At 46.6% G+C, this 16,203-nt stretch overlaps 2 protein-coding genes across 2 annotated transcripts; both read left to right on the top strand.

Annotated features, from left to right (window-relative positions):
• The first annotated feature begins 971 nt into the window (after window positions 1-971).
• Window positions 972-12,312, top strand: LOC118857987 (septin-1-like). Its single transcript, XM_036768430.1, has 3 exons — window positions 972-992; window positions 6,895-7,440; window positions 12,151-12,312. The coding sequence occupies exons 1-3, from the start codon at window positions 972-974 to the stop codon at window positions 12,310-12,312; spliced, it is 729 nt and encodes a 242-aa protein (XP_036624325.1).
• Window positions 12,313-12,725: 413 nt separating this feature from the next.
• ZBTB12 (zinc finger and BTB domain containing 12) lies at window positions 12,726-16,012 on the top strand. Its single transcript, XM_036767967.1, has 2 exons — window positions 12,726-13,116; window positions 13,625-16,012. The coding sequence occupies exon 2, from the start codon at window positions 13,651-13,653 to the stop codon at window positions 15,064-15,066; it is 1,416 nt and encodes a 471-aa protein (XP_036623862.1). The 5' UTR covers window positions 12,726-13,116; window positions 13,625-13,650; the 3' UTR covers window positions 15,067-16,012.
• The last annotated feature ends 191 nt before the right edge of the window (window positions 16,013-16,203 follow it).

Genomic DNA, 16,203 nt, shown 5'->3' with positions numbered 1-16,203 from the left:
TATCCCCATTTCGCAGATGAGGAAACTGAGGCAAACAGAGATTAAGCAACTCACCCAGGGGTCACACAGCTGGTAAGTGACTGAGGCTGGTTTTGAATTTAGCTCTTTTTCATTCCAGGCCCAGTACTCTATTCACCCACCTTGCCACCCACTGCTTCTTTGAGATGAAAAGTGACATAATGAGACCTGTACATAAAGAAACTTAGTCTGGTTTGAGGATAACCCCAAAGTTTACTTCTCTGACCCCAGTGCCTCACCCCTCACCACCAAATCCCTATTCTGAGAGTATGGGACAAACCTAGGTATAAAACTGAGAGATGTGACGGCTGAGCCATTGTTGGTGACCTCTGAAACATTTTAAAGAATAACAAGGAGCTTTATATATAAAATTCCAGCCAAGCTGCAGCCTAAACAAAGGCAGACTACTAGGCTCCCATATTCCTACTCCAGCAAACACTTAAAATTTGTACCAGACTGAATAACCTTCAAAAAAATCAAATGAGAAACCATAGTATATGATGTTTGCACGTGCATGTGAACACACACACACACATACACACACACACACAAACATACATATACAGAAGCCTGTGGCCATCAGGAAAGGGGTCTGCTAACAAAGCCAGTGTGGATACAGGGAACCAAGCACATAGTGCCCCAAGACAACCAGAGATGGGCCAGGTAGCAAAAGTGGAAGGTTACTCCTAGTTAGTCATAGAAAGGTCAGAAAGCCTCAGGGTAGGGGAGACTTTAGGGAAAAGCAGCCTTGGGGAACAGCAGAAATCAGTGTAGCACAGCAATACACAGCCAGAACACCTTGGGTCCAGGGGTTCTGAGGTCCCTCATTCTCTGTCCTAAGAGAGGGCTTTGAAAATCCAGCTTTCTGAACCTCAAAGATCCAAGGAGTCCTCATCTTGAGATATAGAGATCAGCTTAGGAACTTAGTTGACCAAAGACAAGTCCAAGTAAGGATGAATGCCCCACCCAAAAAGGTAACAGGAGGAGAGCTCCAATTCAGGAACTAAAGCTGGAAAGATGAATAAACAAAAGAATTAAAAGGATTAATTTCAATTATCAACAATTAAAATTATTACCAGTGTTAAAAATTAATGTATAGTAGGAGGCACAGCCAAGATGGCGGCTGGAAAGCAGGGACTGGCTTAAGTTCTCCCCCAAATCTCTCCAAACACCTGTAAAAAATGGCTCTGAACAAATTCTAGAGTTGCAGAACCCACGAAATAACAGAGGGAAGCAAGTCTCCAGCCCAGGACAGCCTGGATGGTCACTGGGAAGGGTCTATCGCATGGTATTGGGAGCAGAGCCCAGCCCAGCATGGACCACACCAGGAGCAACCAGACTGGGAGCTGGCAGAGCAGGCTTGAGGGTCATGAATCACTGAGCTGTGGCAGTTACCAGACTTCTCAACCCACAAACGCCAAAGACAACTGAGCAGGTTAGTGGGAAAACTGCAGGATCAGGGTGAGAGAAGTGCATGGTCCGGCCCCAGCCTTGGGGGCAGTGGAGGTGGCACTGCAGCAGGAGCAGAAAGCTTCTGTGACTGCTTCCAGAGCTCTAGTGTCAGCTGCTTCCGGAGTCCGTAGCCCACACAATGGGAGGAATCAAGTGGTGGATCAGAGCGGCAGTGCTGGGAGTGCTTTGCTGGCACAGAGGCAGGGTTCTCCTGCTTTGCCCTGCTTAGATCTGGGTCACGGTCCTGGTTGGCAGTTCTTGGGGGAGAAGGAGTGCTTGTGTGGCAGAGCTTCCAGTGACGGTGGAGTAGAAGCAGCTCAGAAAACGGCAGCACAGGCCCTAAAGCTTGGGACAAAGCACTCTCCACTCTGAAGGCAGTCAAAACCTGACCAAAAGCTCAAGGGTCAAGTAGCTGACTAGGAACATGAGTAGCAGGCAGCATAAAAGGACTCAGACTCAGACTCAGACTACAGAATCTTTTTTTGATGCAAAAAAGATCAAAACATACAGCCAGAAGAAGTCAACAAAGTCAAAGAGCCTATCAAAAGCCTCCAAGAAAAATATGAATTGGTCTCAGGCCATGGAAGAGCTCAAAAAAGATTTGGAAAAGCAAGTAAGAGAAGTAGAGGAAAAATTGGGAAGAGAAATCAGAGTGATGCAAGAAAATCATGAAAAACAAGTCAATGCCTTGCTAAAGGAGACCCCAAAAAATACTGAAGAAAATAACACCTTAAAAAAATAGACTAACCCAAATGGCAAAAGAGGTCCAAAAAGCCAGTAAGAAGAAGAATGCCTTGAAAGGCAGAATTAGCCAAATGGAAAAGGAGGTCCAAAAGCTCACTGAAGAAAACAATTCCTTAAAAATTAGAATGGAGCAAATGGAAGCTAACAATTTTGTGAGAAATCAAGAAATTATGAAACAGAACCAAAGGAATGAAAAAAATGGAAGACAATGTGAAATATCTCATTGGAAAAACCACTGAATTGGAGAACAGATCCAGGAGAGATAATTTAAAATTACTGGACTATCTGAAAGCCGTGATTGAAAAAAAAAAAAAGAGCCTAGACATCATCTTTCAAGAAATTATCAAGGAAAACTTCCCTGATATTCTAGAAACAGAGGGTAAAACAGAAATTGAAAGAATCCACCAACAGCTTCTTGAAAAAGAAACCCAAAGGAAAACTCCTAGGAATATTGTAGCCAAATTCTAGAGTTCCCAGGTCAAGGAGAAAATATTGCAAGCAGCCAGAAAGAAACAATTTGAATATCATGGAAACACAATCAGGATAATACAAGATCTAGCAGCTTCTACATTAAGGGTTTGGAAGGCTTAGAACATGATATTCCAGAGGTCAAAGGAACTAGGATTAAAACCAAGAATCACCTACCCAGCAAAACTGAGTATAATGCTCCAAGACAAAATATGGATTTTCAATAAAATAGAAGACTTTCAAGCTTTCTCAATGAAAAGAACAGAGCTGAATAGAAAATTTGACTTTCAAATACAAGAATCAAGAGAAGCATGAAAAGGTAAACAAGAATGAGAAATCATAAGGGACTTACTAAAATTGAACTGTTTTGTTTATATTCCTACATGGAAAGATGATGTTTGTAATTTATGAGACCTTTCTCAGTATGAGGGTAGTTGAAGGGAATACACACACACACACACACACACACACACACACAGAGGGCACAGGGTGAGCTGAATATGTATGAAGGGATGATATCTAAAAAATTAAATTAAATTAAGGGGTGAGAGAAGAATATATTGAGAGAGGGAGAAATAGAATGGGGTAAATTATCTCACATAAAAGTGGCAAGAAAAAGCAGTTCTGTTGGAAGGGAACAGGGGGCAGGTGAGGGGGAATGAGTGAATCTTGCTCTCATCAGATTTGATTTGAGGAGGGAATAACATACACACTCAATTGGGCATCTTACCCCACAGGAAAGTAGGGGGAAGGGGATAAGGAGGAGGAGATGATAGAAGGGAGGGCAGATGAGGGGAGGAGGTAATCAAAACCAAACACTTTTGAAAAACAAGGGAGAAAATTGAATAAAGCAGAACAGGATAGGATGGAGGGAAATATAGTTAGTCTTTCACAACATGATCATTGTGGAAGTCTTTTGCATAATGATACATGTGTGGCCTATGTTGAATTGCTTGCCTTCTTAGGGAAGATGGGTGGGGAGGGAAGAAGGGAAAGAATTTGGAACTCAAAGTTCTAAAAGTGGATGCTCAAAAAAAAAAAGTTGTTTTTGCATGCAACTGGGAAATAAGATATACAGGCAATGAGGTATAGAAATATATCTTGCCCTACAAGAAAGTAAGGGGAAAAGGGGTGGGGGGAGATTGGGGTGACAGAAGGAAGGGCAGACTGGGGAATGGGGAAATCAGAATACATACCATCTTGGAGTGAGGGGGAGGGTAGATATGGGGAGAAAATTTGTAACTCAAAATCTTGTGGAAATCAATGTTGAAAACTAAAAATACTAAATAATAAAATATGAAAAAAGAAAAAAATTAACGTATATCTAGGTGTTGGGGTTTGGGGTTGAGGGGTGCTCGAGACCCCAAAATACTGATGCACCGGGTCCTCCTGAATAAATTTGACTCAAGCCTTCTCAACCAAAGAAAAAGACAAAGTTTATTAAAGATTCACCATATTGGATAGACTCTTAGAGAGCCTAAGCATTTGTGATGCTTATGCCAGCAAGCCAGATCAATCTGAGCACCTGCATGGAGGCAAGATGGAGCTTATATTTATATTCAGAAAGATTGTGGGAGGGTGGTAGTCTGGGGTGATGGAAGGAGGGGTTTAGGGTGGACTGGGGTGACTGGGGTGAGATCAGACTCCAGGGTGGGAAACAGCTGGAGATGACAAGAGGGCTAGGGTTACAAAGTTGGGTAGATATTTAAGGGTGGGAAAAGCCAGAAGGCAATCTGGAGGTAACCAGGCAATGGAAGGCTAAGCTACGCTATTTGGGCATGAAAAGCCAGATCAAGTGGGATTCAAGGGAGTTCCCATAGTCTAAGCCCCATCATAGAGATTCCCGCAAAGAAGGAGAGAATGAATAACTCCATAATAACTGAAAGCAGAGATTCAAAGGAAAAACTGATTTTCCACAGGAATTACATGAGTAATTACATGAGTAAGCAAGAGATAAAAAGTGAAGAAAGTGAAAGAAAGTGAAGAAAGAATTGAAATAAGAATAAATAGCTTAGAAGGAAAGTGGTAAACCTTACCAAAGAAATGGATTTCCTGAAAAATCAGAGACCAAACAGAAATTGATGACTCCACAAGACATCAAGAGATATTACAACAAAATAAAAAGTTGGAAAAAAATAGAAGGAAATGTAAGATCTTATTTTTTAAGCTGACCTGGAAAACAAGTTAAGAAGAGATGATAATTTAAGATCACTGGATTTTCCCAAAACTAAGATTTTTAAAATAAATAAATAAAATACTGAACACCCTATAAATGAAAATTCCCACATCTATTGGAACCAGAGGAAAAATCAGAGACAGAATCTATTGATAACCTCCTGAAAGAAACCACAAAAGGAAAAGTTCCAGGAATGTCAAAGCCAAAATTCAGAGTTTCAAATATTCAGTTCAAGTACCAGGAACCACAGTCAGCACAACAAACAACCCAGCAGCTTCCACTATTAATGAAAGATCTTAGAATATAATATTCCAAAAGGCAACAGATATAGGCTTACAACCAAAAATAATTTACCCTACGAAGTTAAGTATAATCCTATGGGAAGAAATGAATTTTTAATGGAATAGATTATTTCCAAGCATTTCTGCTGAGAAGACCAGAGCCAAGTAGAAACTCTGAAATGTAAACACAACAGTCAAAGGAAACCTAGAAAGTAAATATATTTGAACAAGGAGCTATGTAAAGATAAAATGCTAACATTCTTAACAAGAGAGAAAAAAAAACAAGTATCCCTTCAGGACCATAATTCCTTTGAAGGGTATTAAAGAAGTTAGATAAGAAAAACAGAGGACCTGGAGTGAACTGATTATATTCTGAGGGTTTTGAGAAGAGAAAGAGAAGAAAAGGTAAAAGTAATAAACTAGTATACAAAGGAGAGAGAAGGGGGTAGAACTTGATACTTCTCATAACTGGGGTGGGTAAGGAGAAGAGAATACAAATGTGAAGGGAGGAGTAGGGAGCAGGCATCAAATGAACCTCACTTTTGTCTAAACTGAAAAAGTGAGGTGAATACACACAGTTTGGTATACATCAAACTCAACAGGGAGACAAGTGGGGATGGGAAAAGAAGTTAAGAGGGAAGATGATGCCAGGAATGGAATAGTCACAAGCAAAACAAACCTCCTAATCCTGAAAGAGGTATTAAAATAAAAGAAAAAGAACAGAAAAGAACTAGAATTAGAGGTGGGGTGGGATTCCTATCAATTAGGGAATTCCAAACAAATGGTGGTAATGAATGCAATGTGATATTATTTCACTATAAGAAACTATGAAAGAGGATATGATAGAATTGTGAGTTGATGCAGACTAAAGTGAACAGAACCAGGAGAATAATTTATACAATAGTGGCAGCACTATAAAGACAAATAACTTTGGAATAATTAAAAAATTCATCAATGCAATAACCAATCATGCCTTCAGAGGACATAAAGCAGGCTACCCACCTCCTGACATCCCTATGCAAGATACAAAGTGCAGAAAAAGATATACTTTTTTTTTTAATGGCTAGAGAATGTTGGCAATTTGGTCCCTAGTTCTTCTGCCTCTTCAAAATCCAGCCTGCTTTTCTCGTAGTTGTCATTTCACGTATTGCTGAAGCTTAGCTTGCAGAATATTGAGCATAATCTTGCTGGCATGTGAAATGAGCTCAACTGTGTGGTAACTGGAACAGTCCTTGGCATTTCCCTTCTTTAGAACTGAAACATAAACTGATCTTTTCCAATCCAGCGGCCACTCTTGAGTTTTCCAAATTTACTGGCATATTGGGCGCACCACATTAACAGCATCATAGCTCAGCTGGAATTCCATTACCTCTACTAGCCCTATTGTTGGCAAACCTCTCTTCACCAAGCCTTCTTCCCGCCAGAACACGAATGCTTAGCCCATTCAGTGTCTAGGTCTAGATTTACTTGGCCTTCTTTGCTTTGGGGGAGCTAAATAATACACTTTCAATATGAATCTCTTTAGTTTGTTTTGACCACTTACCAGGGAAAACTCAACCAATTTATGAAAGGGTCTCCCCTTACGTTCCAGGGTGACCGGCTTAATTACTTTTAGCCTCCTCTAGGAAACACACCAACACAGAGACAGGCAGACACCCACATCAGGTAAACAATGTCTTGAACGAACTATTTCTTTAAAAACCAGCTCTTTAAAAATACCTATCAGGCTCTGGTGTATTTCCTCCCTTCTGCCAGATCCAGGAGCAGCTGGCAGAACAGGAGATCAACATTTGCCAGTTTCCAGACTGTGATTCCGATGACGATGAAGATTTCAAGAAACAGGATGCTGAGATGAAAGCGAGCATCCCCTTTGCTGCGATTGGCTCCAGCAGCGTGGTGAGGGTCGGCGCTGCCAGGATGGTGAGGGGTCCCCTCTACCCCTGGGGAGCAGCAGAAGTGGAAAATCCTCGTCACTGTGACTTCCTCAACCTGAGAGGTATGTTGGTACAGACCCACTTACAGGACCTGAAGGAGGTGACCTATGACCTGCTCTATGAAGGCTACCAAGCCCGTTGTCTTCATAGCCTGGCCCGTCCTGGGGCCCAGGAACGAGCCAGTCGAAGCAAGTTGTCCTGCCACAGTGCCACTGAAATACCCCTCCCTATGCTGCCCCTAGCAGAGACAGAGAAACTTATCAGGGAAAAGGATGAGAAGCTGCGCTGGATGCAGGAGATGCTGGAGAAGATGCAGGCCCAGACGCAGCAGAGCCAGGGAGAACAGTCCGACGTCCTCTCAACCCACGTGTTCCTCTTCCCCACTGCTTTTTTTACACCCTGGGGACCTTCTCCCCCAGTCTCTTGGGACCCAAGCAAATTGCTCAGCACTATCCTCCCCTGACTCCCTCCCAAAACATCCCTGGCTGAGCTCTAACCCTTAGCTTATCCCACCCCACTGAGGTTCATTTCCTTCTCCACAGATATTTGGGAATCCTACTGCCCTCCCTGCAGCTTCCTCATCCCCATTTCCCATAATCCTCTATTCCATCTGATCTTGTGCGACATTTGCTTCTTCTGCTCCTTGTTCAATCAGTCGCCTGTCAAGGCTGATCTTCTTCACAACAAGCATTTATTAAGCACTTACTGTGTACCCCCAATGTCTTAAAAGTTGATTTCCTTAAAAAAAAATGCCTATCAGACACATACTCCCAAGTGGTCTTTCACAAGAAATCCCCATGCAAACTAAAAAACTCATAGCAGTACTTTTTGTAGTAGCAAAGAACTAGTAATAATATAGATGCTCATTGATTAAGGAATGCTCTGAGGATGACACTTCTCCCTTCAGGAGAAAGCATCCTGGAGGGCTAAGGTGACCGGTTCAGGAAACCTACAGGATTTCAATGATGAAACAAATCAGGATTGCCATGATTCACCAATATTCTAATGGAGACAGGCTAGAGCCTGTCATGAAACTTTAGCTACAGCTATTGTTGTTAGCCTTTCATCCTCAAAGAGGACCATGACCTCAGGGAGGTGATGCCAGGACATGCAAGTGAATTGGATTTAAGAGAGTGAGGGCTGTGCAAAGTCACCAGCCTCACTTTCTCCTCCAGAGACATCTGGGTCCAGTGACAAGATATAGATCAAGAGAACTGGGGATAGTCCTGGATACAGTGGAAGACCTTGGCCTTTTTTAAGCTAAGGTCTCATTCAGTGATTAAAGGTAAGCAAGAAAAGAGGCAGAGAATGGCCTCTTTACCTGGTCAAAAATAAGAAAAAAAAAATTCCAAACAGGGAAGGGAAGGAAAAGGGAAAGGGAAAGGGAAAAAGGAGGGGAGGAGAGGAGAGGGGAGGGGAGGGGAGCAAAGGAAAGGAGTATTGCTGCCCACCTAGCCAGTTCCTCTTTCTACTTACAGGCTGTTGTTACTCTTGCATTCTCAAAGAGGACCATGACATCAGGGAGGTGATGCCGGGACATGTAAGTGAATTGGATTTAAGAGAGGGAGGGCTGTGCAAAGTCACAAGCCTCACTTTTTCCTCCAGAGCCATCTCAGTCCAGTGGCCAGATATAGATCAGGATGACTGGAGATGGCTTTTGGCCACAGCTGGGGTCAGTACTAGAGACCTATTCTAAGCCCTAGCACTCTCCCCCAAGTTCCTTCCAATAGTTTACATAGCCTTGGTATGCACACACACAATGCAGCTCTACCCCCAAATCTTTCTACCTATTGCCTGGGAGTAATGAAGGAGAAAACTTTGGGAGCATTGTCAGGAAGGATAATATGGTTTCCCTATAGTTTTGCTATGGAACAACCATATTATCACTAAAATGTTAATTGTCTGAATCCATTTATTAGGTGGAACAACAAATAACAGGTTTCCTAAAGACAAATGGAGACAGCCAGATCCAGATTTTAATAATTCTCATATTTCAGGGTGATATTTCATTTCTTTTCTGCACAGTCAAAATTTGAATTGGTTCAGTACAGGCAGCCCAAGCTGTGTGAACTTAGTCTGACATTTAGTAGGCTGAGATCCAGTGAGGATGGGGGCCTTTGGGGAAGTCAGCATATGTCCACAGAATATCCTCTGGTACTTTCCTATTTTGAGAATAGTGCCATGCGGTGGCTGAATTATGTATTACTTTCTACCTGGCTGATTAATTAATAGCCTGCTTTAATGTAGATTGAAGAAAGCAGGGAAACAAGCCTGGTGTGGTCAGCTTTTACTACAACAGCACCCATCAAATATAAACTTAGCCCATACCACTTGTCCCATATGTTTAAATGTTTCTTATGATCTGGATTCCTTGGGTTACTTTCAGGAACTTCCCTTCCACAATTTCTTGCTATTTTCCAAGATAATACTGTTCAAAATCAGGTGGCATAACTGAAGCAGTTAGGGGGCAAATCAGTCCTGGGGTCAGGAAGACCAGATTTCATATCTGGCCTCAAACATTTGCAAGCTATGTGAGCTAGACAAGGGAGAAGAGAAGGGGACAATCCATTTCTATGAGGACTGTTCCATCCCAAGACAGCTAGGGGGCGCAGTGGATAGAGTGCTGGGCCATCTCATCTGTCAGAGTGCAAATTCGACCTCAGATACTTACTAGCTGTGTGACCCTGGGCAAGTCACTTCACTCTGCCTCAGTTTCCTCATCTGTAAACTGAGCTGGAGAAGGAAATGGAGACTACTCCCGTATCTTTTGCAAGAAAACCCCAAATGGGGTCACGAGGAGTAGGACAACTTAACCGCAGCATCCTAGGCACTGTGCTGACAAGCACTTCACATATATCATCTCATTTTATCCTCACAACAATCCTGGGGAGTAGGCAACGTTATTATCCACATTTTACAGTTGAGGAAACTGAGGCAAACCGTGGTTCAGTGACTTGCCCAGGGTCACACAGCTAGCGTCTAAGAACATAAAGTCGAGTCTTCCTAACTCCAGACCCCAATACGCTGCGCCACCAAACTTCCCATACACAAGTCTCTTAACCTGTTTGCCCTAGCTTCCCCATCGGCAAACTTAGGATAATAATAACACCTACCTCCCGAGGCTGTTGTGGGGGTAAAACAAGGTATCTGTAAAGTCCTTTGCAGACCTTAAAGCACTGCTCGCTATCATTACTTTCTACTGACATCCCTCCCAAGGGGTTTTGTTTGTTTTTTTTTGGAGGGGAGAAGGCAGGGCCCACTGAGGTTAAGTGACTTGCCCAAGGTCACACAGCTAGTGTGTCCAGCGTCTGAGGCCGAATTTGAACTCAGGTCCTCCTGACTCCAGGGCCAGTGCTCTACTCACTGCGCCACCCTTCATAAGGTTTTGCAAATGAATTTTTTTTTTAACTAGTGTTCTCTTGGTTTCCACACCTTCCTGCTTGGCAGATGAGATCAAGGCTTCCCGCCACGCCTAGAATCCACTCTCTTCCGCCTCTACAGAATGCAGCAGTGAAGTCCCAAAGACCTGGTTTCTGAGACTTACTATTGGTGTGATGTTGGCAAGTATTTCACAGCTCTAGCCTCAATTTCCACATCTGGAAAGAGAGAAAGATAACAACTGGTATTTCAAAATTTCAAAAATAATTAACTGTAGTATTCAAAACAGCCCCTCACGGGGCTGCGGAAGCTCCAATGAGATGAGAGATGTAAAAATGCTATTTAAGTGTTAACCCCTAGTTTCCATCTATCTAACCATCCTGGGCATCTCACCACATGCTCTGTCTCTTCCCCGCCCTTTTCTCACCTGACACTGCACCCCCAGCTCCAACCCCAAATCTCTATAGGCCAAGCCACCCTCCCTAGGGAGGCGGAGGCTAAGAAGTCCTGACTAATGAGTGCAAATTCATCTAACTGTTCTGAAACCGTATTTCACAAGGACGTTGGCTCTAGAGTTTATATTTTAAAACAAATTCTTTGTTATAGGGGATAGTTTCCTGGGAGGGGGGAAAGGAGGGATACAGGGGGAAATCTAAGTAATGAAAAGACAAAACCAAAATCAATAAAAGCTTTTTTTTTTTTTTTTAAAGAGAGAGAAACCGAGATCATCTATACTAACCCCCTCATTTTCCAAATGGAGGTCCAGGGAAGTGAAGTGACTGTCTGCGGTTACACAGGAACCAAGAGAGAGCCCGGATTTAAACTCAGGTCCTTTAACTTTAAATTCATTTTTTTATGTATTGTTTAGTTTTACTGAACTATTTCTTTCGTCTTCTTCCCTTTGTTTTTTGGTTTGTTTGTTTTTTTTTAATGGCTGTCTGGGAGGAATGGGGGAGGGTTACATAGGGAAATGTAACTGCCATAAAAACAAAACATATCAGTAAAATTTTATTTGGGGGGAAAAAAGGCATTGGAGTCTCACTTCTGATGCCTGTGTGACTTTGGGGAAGTCACTTAACTTCCTTGGGCTTCAGTTTCCTCATCTCTAAAAAGAAAGGGTTGGACTAGAAGACTCAGGTCCCTTCCAGCCCTAGGTGATTCATCCACCTAGGATGGGGGGAGGGGGCAACCACCACCCCCTAACTCTTCATTTCCTCCAAAGGCTCGGAGAAGAGTCATCAAATCGATGCTACAGGATTCTGGAAAGGGTGTAAAAAATCAGCTTCACCATGAGCTCCATGAATGAATGACTCACCGGATTAAACCTCCCTTCTCCCTCCTCTGCTGGCAGCTCACCCAGGGTAGCCGCCTCTTTTGTATCTGTATCCTTTATACTTTATGTACAATCTACTGGGCTAGATAAATTACTGCTCTTCCTACTTCTCACGACCATTCGGCGTTTTCGTGACCAAGACCCTAGAGTTGGCCATTTCCGTCATCAGGGAATCCTTTTTGCCAGGCATTCAGCAGTTTGCCCGGGGTTGCGTCAGAGGCTGGATTCGAACTGCGTCTTCCTACCCACTGAGCCAGGCGCTGCCCCTTCTTTACACTGAACAAACACATTTCCATTCATGCAAGCACTCGAGGCTCAGCTTCGGTGCCAACTGCCGGGAAAGGCCTTTCCTGCTTTTCCCAATAGTTCTCTCCCTCTTCAAAACACCTGGAGCTATCCGTGCAGGTGCACATGCTCTCCCTCCACCCTGTCCCCGCGCCCACGTTCGCTGCCCTCCCAATGGTCCGGGCCACAAAGAAGGGCGCATCTTGGCTTGAAGGACGGACCTCCTGCCAGGCTCCCCACTGAGCGCGGGTTCTGCGGGCACGGCTCACTTCTGCCTTTGTTCCGTCCCTAGCACACCGCCTGGCGCACGGACTCCGGATACGTTTTTTTTACTTTGACCGATGCCACTCCCCCACCTCCGCACGCCTGGAACCCGGGATGGCAGCTTCCTCCGGGAAGAGGGAGCACCGGGATCGGCGCGAGCCAAGCACCACCTCCCAGTCCCGGCTCCGTACTACCAGGACGCGGGACTAGCACGCATGCGGAGCCGGACTCCAGAGGGCAGGGAGGCGACGGGAGAGGGGGGGAGAGAAGTGCGGGCGTAAGAGAGCGAGGGGGGAAGGAGGGGGGAGGGGGGAGAGAGGAGGGGGGAGCGGGGAGGGAGGAGGGCGATGGACGTACTTCCGCTCCGGCGGACAAATAACACTGGCCAAAGGGGAGGAGGCTCGCACAACTGGACCCTTTAACAGAGTGGGAAGCGGGTGGGCAAAAGTGGGGAGGAGAGGGAGGCATCGCACCCCCTTGATTACGCACACCCCACACTCTCTCTTTCCCCCCTCTAGCTTCCTCCTGGAGCCGCAGCCGCCGCAGTAGACGAAGCCGCGCGCGCTGGGTCCAGGCACCCTGGCACGAGCCTCCCCAGCCCCGGCCCCTCCTCCCCAGCCCGCCCACGCGGACCCGGAGTCGCGCGCCAGACCGCGCTCACGGGCGCGCACGTCCCTGCGCCTGCGCGTCACTCAGGCCTGCCAGTGCGTGGTGGGTGCCACCGGCCCCCGGGGGGGCGGGGGGAATTAAAGAAAAAAAAAACTGCGCGTGGAACCGATCCAGGTGAGAGGTGCCCTTGCCGATGGGGTCACGGGACTCAGGGAGACAGGTTCCGCGGAGCAATTGGGCTCCGAGGGTTGGGGGGCAGGGGGCTGAGGTACTGGGGGGGGCGTGCGCGGCGTGTAGGGTGGGGGGGGGCCGGGGACGGGTGCGTGTAAACGTGCCCGGGGGGCGGGGAAAGGGCGAGCGTGCCCCAGACTAGGGAACCCTCAAACCCCGGCCCCTCCCCCCAATACCTCGCGGGCACACCTACCCCCCCCTTGTCTTGGTCCCCAGTTCGTGGGCGGGATGCTTGGGGAAGAAAGTATGCGACCCCGCCCCTCGTGGGACTTCGCCTTCCCTCCCATCCCAGGAGGGAGGGAGCAAAAACTGAGGGGCAGGGGGGGGGGGTCTGGAGACGGAAGTAGCGTGCCTCTGCCCCTGGGGAGGGGGTTGGGTGAGGAGGGGGCCGAGGCTTGGAGAAGGGGTGAGAGACCGGCTTCCTAACTAATTCGCCCCCCACCAATCACAGGGAGTTCCCCACGCACACCCAGCACCATGGCATCTGGAGTGGAAGTCTTGCGATTCCAGCTCCCGGGGCATGAGGCTGCCACCCTTCGAAACATGAACCAGCTCCGGGCAGAGGAGCGCTTCTGCGATGTCACCATCGTGGCCGACAGCCTCAAGTTCCGGGGCCACAAGGTCATCTTGGCCGCCTGCTCCCCCTTTCTTCGGGACCAGTTTCTCCTCAATCCCAGCTCGGAGCTGCAGGTCTCACTGATGCACAGCGCCAGGATCGTGGCCGACCTGCTCCTCTCCTGCTACACCGGTGCTCTGGAGTTCGCCGTCCGAGACATCGTCAACTACCTGACAGCCGCCTCCTACCTCCAAATGGAGCACGTGGTGGAAAAGTGTAGAAATGCCCTGAGCCAATTCATTGAGCCCAAGATTGGCCTGAAAGAGGATGGAGTCAGTGGAGGGATCGGATTGACTGGGCTCAGCTCTACCAAGTCACTCCTCCCCCCTGCTCGAACCCCAAAGCCAGCTCCCAAACCCCCCCCACCACCTCCGCCACCTCCTCTTCTCCGGCCAGTGAAGCTAGAATTTCCCCTAGATGAGGACCTTGAGCTAAAGGCAGAAGAGGAGGAAGAGGATGAAGAAGAGGATGTGTCAGATATCTGCATTGTCAAGGTGGAGTCAGCATTGGAAGTGGCACAGAGGCTTAAGCCCCCTGGAGGCATGGGGGGGAGCCTTGGTCTTGGGGGGAGCCTTAGCCTTGGGGGGGGTCTTGGCCTTGGGGGGAGTAGTGGACTGCTCATCAATGAAGTTGGAGAAACCATTGATGCTCCTGATGATAGCGCAGCCCCCCAGGGGGTGGTGAAGGCCTGCTATAGCCTTACAGAAGACACAGAAGGGGAGGGTCTGTTGCTGTTTCCTGGAGGTCAAGTAGGGGAGGGCATTGCCCTTGGGCTGGGAGATGAAGCCCTAGCAGCAGCCACTATGTCCCGGAGCAGTGGAGTTAGTGGGAGTTACGGGGGCATGAGGAGTCCTATACCGGGGGGCTCCCCAGTGGGAAACCCACTGAAAAACATCAAGTGTACCAAGTGCCCAGAAGTGTTTCAGGGTGTGGAAAAACTTGTGTTCCACATGAGAGCCCAGCACTTCATCTTTATGTGCCCTCGATGTGGGAAGCAGTTCAACCATAGCAGCAACCTCAACCGGCACATGAACGTCCACCGAGGTGTCAAGTCACACTCCTGTGGTATATGTGGCAAATGCTTCACGCAGAAGTCCACCCTACACGACCACCTCAACCTTCACTCTGGGGCTCGACCCTACCGTTGTTCTTACTGTGATGTGCGATTTGCCCATAAACCTGCCATTCGACGCCACCTCAAGGAGCAGCATGGCAAGACTACGGCGGAGAATGTCCTTGATGCCAGTGTGTCAGAGCTCAATGCCCTCCTCCACTAGCTGGAGGAGGGATAACTAGGGGAGGGTGTGATGTGAGGTGAGGAAATTGCTGGTAGAAGATGATGAAGGATCCTCTCTCCCCAAGGGAAGGAAGTTTGAAGGGGAAAAGGCTTTTTTGTTTCCAGGAGAATTAGCATACATCTTGGGGTTAAAGGCAGAGGTATTACAAAGCCGCCAGCTGCTCAAGGTCTTCCTCAGGGAATGAGAAGGGGTTAGACCTGGTTGAGGGGATTAACAAACCTTTCCTGGGGATGATGAGGAAAGAAAAGTTTCCTGTATTCTAGGATAAAAGGGCCCAGCAAGAGGGAAGGCCCTTTTCTGGAATAGGTAGATTATTGGGGTGAGGATGGTGTGCAGGGTGTAGGTAGTAAAAAGGGGAATATAGGAGAAGATGGTTTTATCATAGGTTAAGAAGGCTATAGAGAAGACAACCCAGTTGGGGTAGGGTGGGTGGGAATTGGGAGGGAATCTTACCAAAGCTATACCTGTCCTTGGGTGGGAATAGAACAGGGGAAACCTCTTAAATTCTTGGGAGAGCAACTATTATGAGGAAAAGGTTATCAAGTCCAGGGAGAAAGGGTAGAGAATGTCTTTTTTGCATGCTAGGGAGGAGGGGAGGGGGACTGAGACGGCTATTGTCTCAGGAAACAAAAAGTGAGGAAAGAAAGGGAGAAGAATGGAAGTAGACTAGAAAATAGAGGTAAAAGAAGGAGTAAAGTCAGAAGTAGTAAGGGTTGGGGAGGGGACAGGGGGAAAAGAGGAAAGTACCTGCAAGAAAGGGCTCTTGGGAAGGGGAGGGGAGCAACAGGGGAGGGAAAGGGTGTGGTAGAGACATAACAGTATTTTTTAAGGAAACAGACATATTTTTCAGGAGTTTTCTGGAATCTGAGGTCTCAGTTTCTGCTTTTATTTTCCACAAAATAAAAAAAAAAAGTTTTTTTCTTTGTATTTTTTTGTCTGTGAGTCAGAGTCGTCCCTTTTCTTGTGTAGTTTTCCAGTCTGGGCCTCCTGGTACCTCCAACCAAACTCTCTTCTCTGAGAGTACCCTGGCCCTCCATCTTCTGCTTCTCTGAGTGTTCTGTGCCTGTCCTGTGCTTTTAGTCCCCTGGTCTCCTCACTATGAGGGCAAAGACCGTG

This window comes from Trichosurus vulpecula, chromosome 7 (genome assembly GCF_011100635.1).
Source record: "Trichosurus vulpecula isolate mTriVul1 chromosome 7, mTriVul1.pri, whole genome shotgun sequence".
NCBI classification, from domain to species: domain Eukaryota; kingdom Metazoa; phylum Chordata; class Mammalia; order Diprotodontia; family Phalangeridae; genus Trichosurus; species Trichosurus vulpecula.
Note: the sequence above shows the minus strand (reverse complement) of the source record. Positions and strands in the feature narration are given on the sequence as shown.

Coding starts and splice junctions, on each gene's coding strand:
- LOC118857987 (XM_036768430.1), top strand. CDS start 972: ATGAATGCCCCACCCAAAAAG. Junction 993..6,894: donor TGAATGCCCCACCCAAAAAG/GTAACAGGAGGA, acceptor CCCTTCTGCCAG/ATCCAGGAGCAGCTGGCAGA. Junction 7,441..12,150: donor CCGACGTCCTCTCAACCCAC/GTGTTCCTCTTC, acceptor TTTTCCCAATAG/TTCTCTCCCTCTTCAAAACA.
- ZBTB12 (XM_036767967.1), top strand. CDS start 13,651: ATGGCATCTGGAGTGGAAGTCTTGCGATTCCAGCTCCCGGGGCATGAG.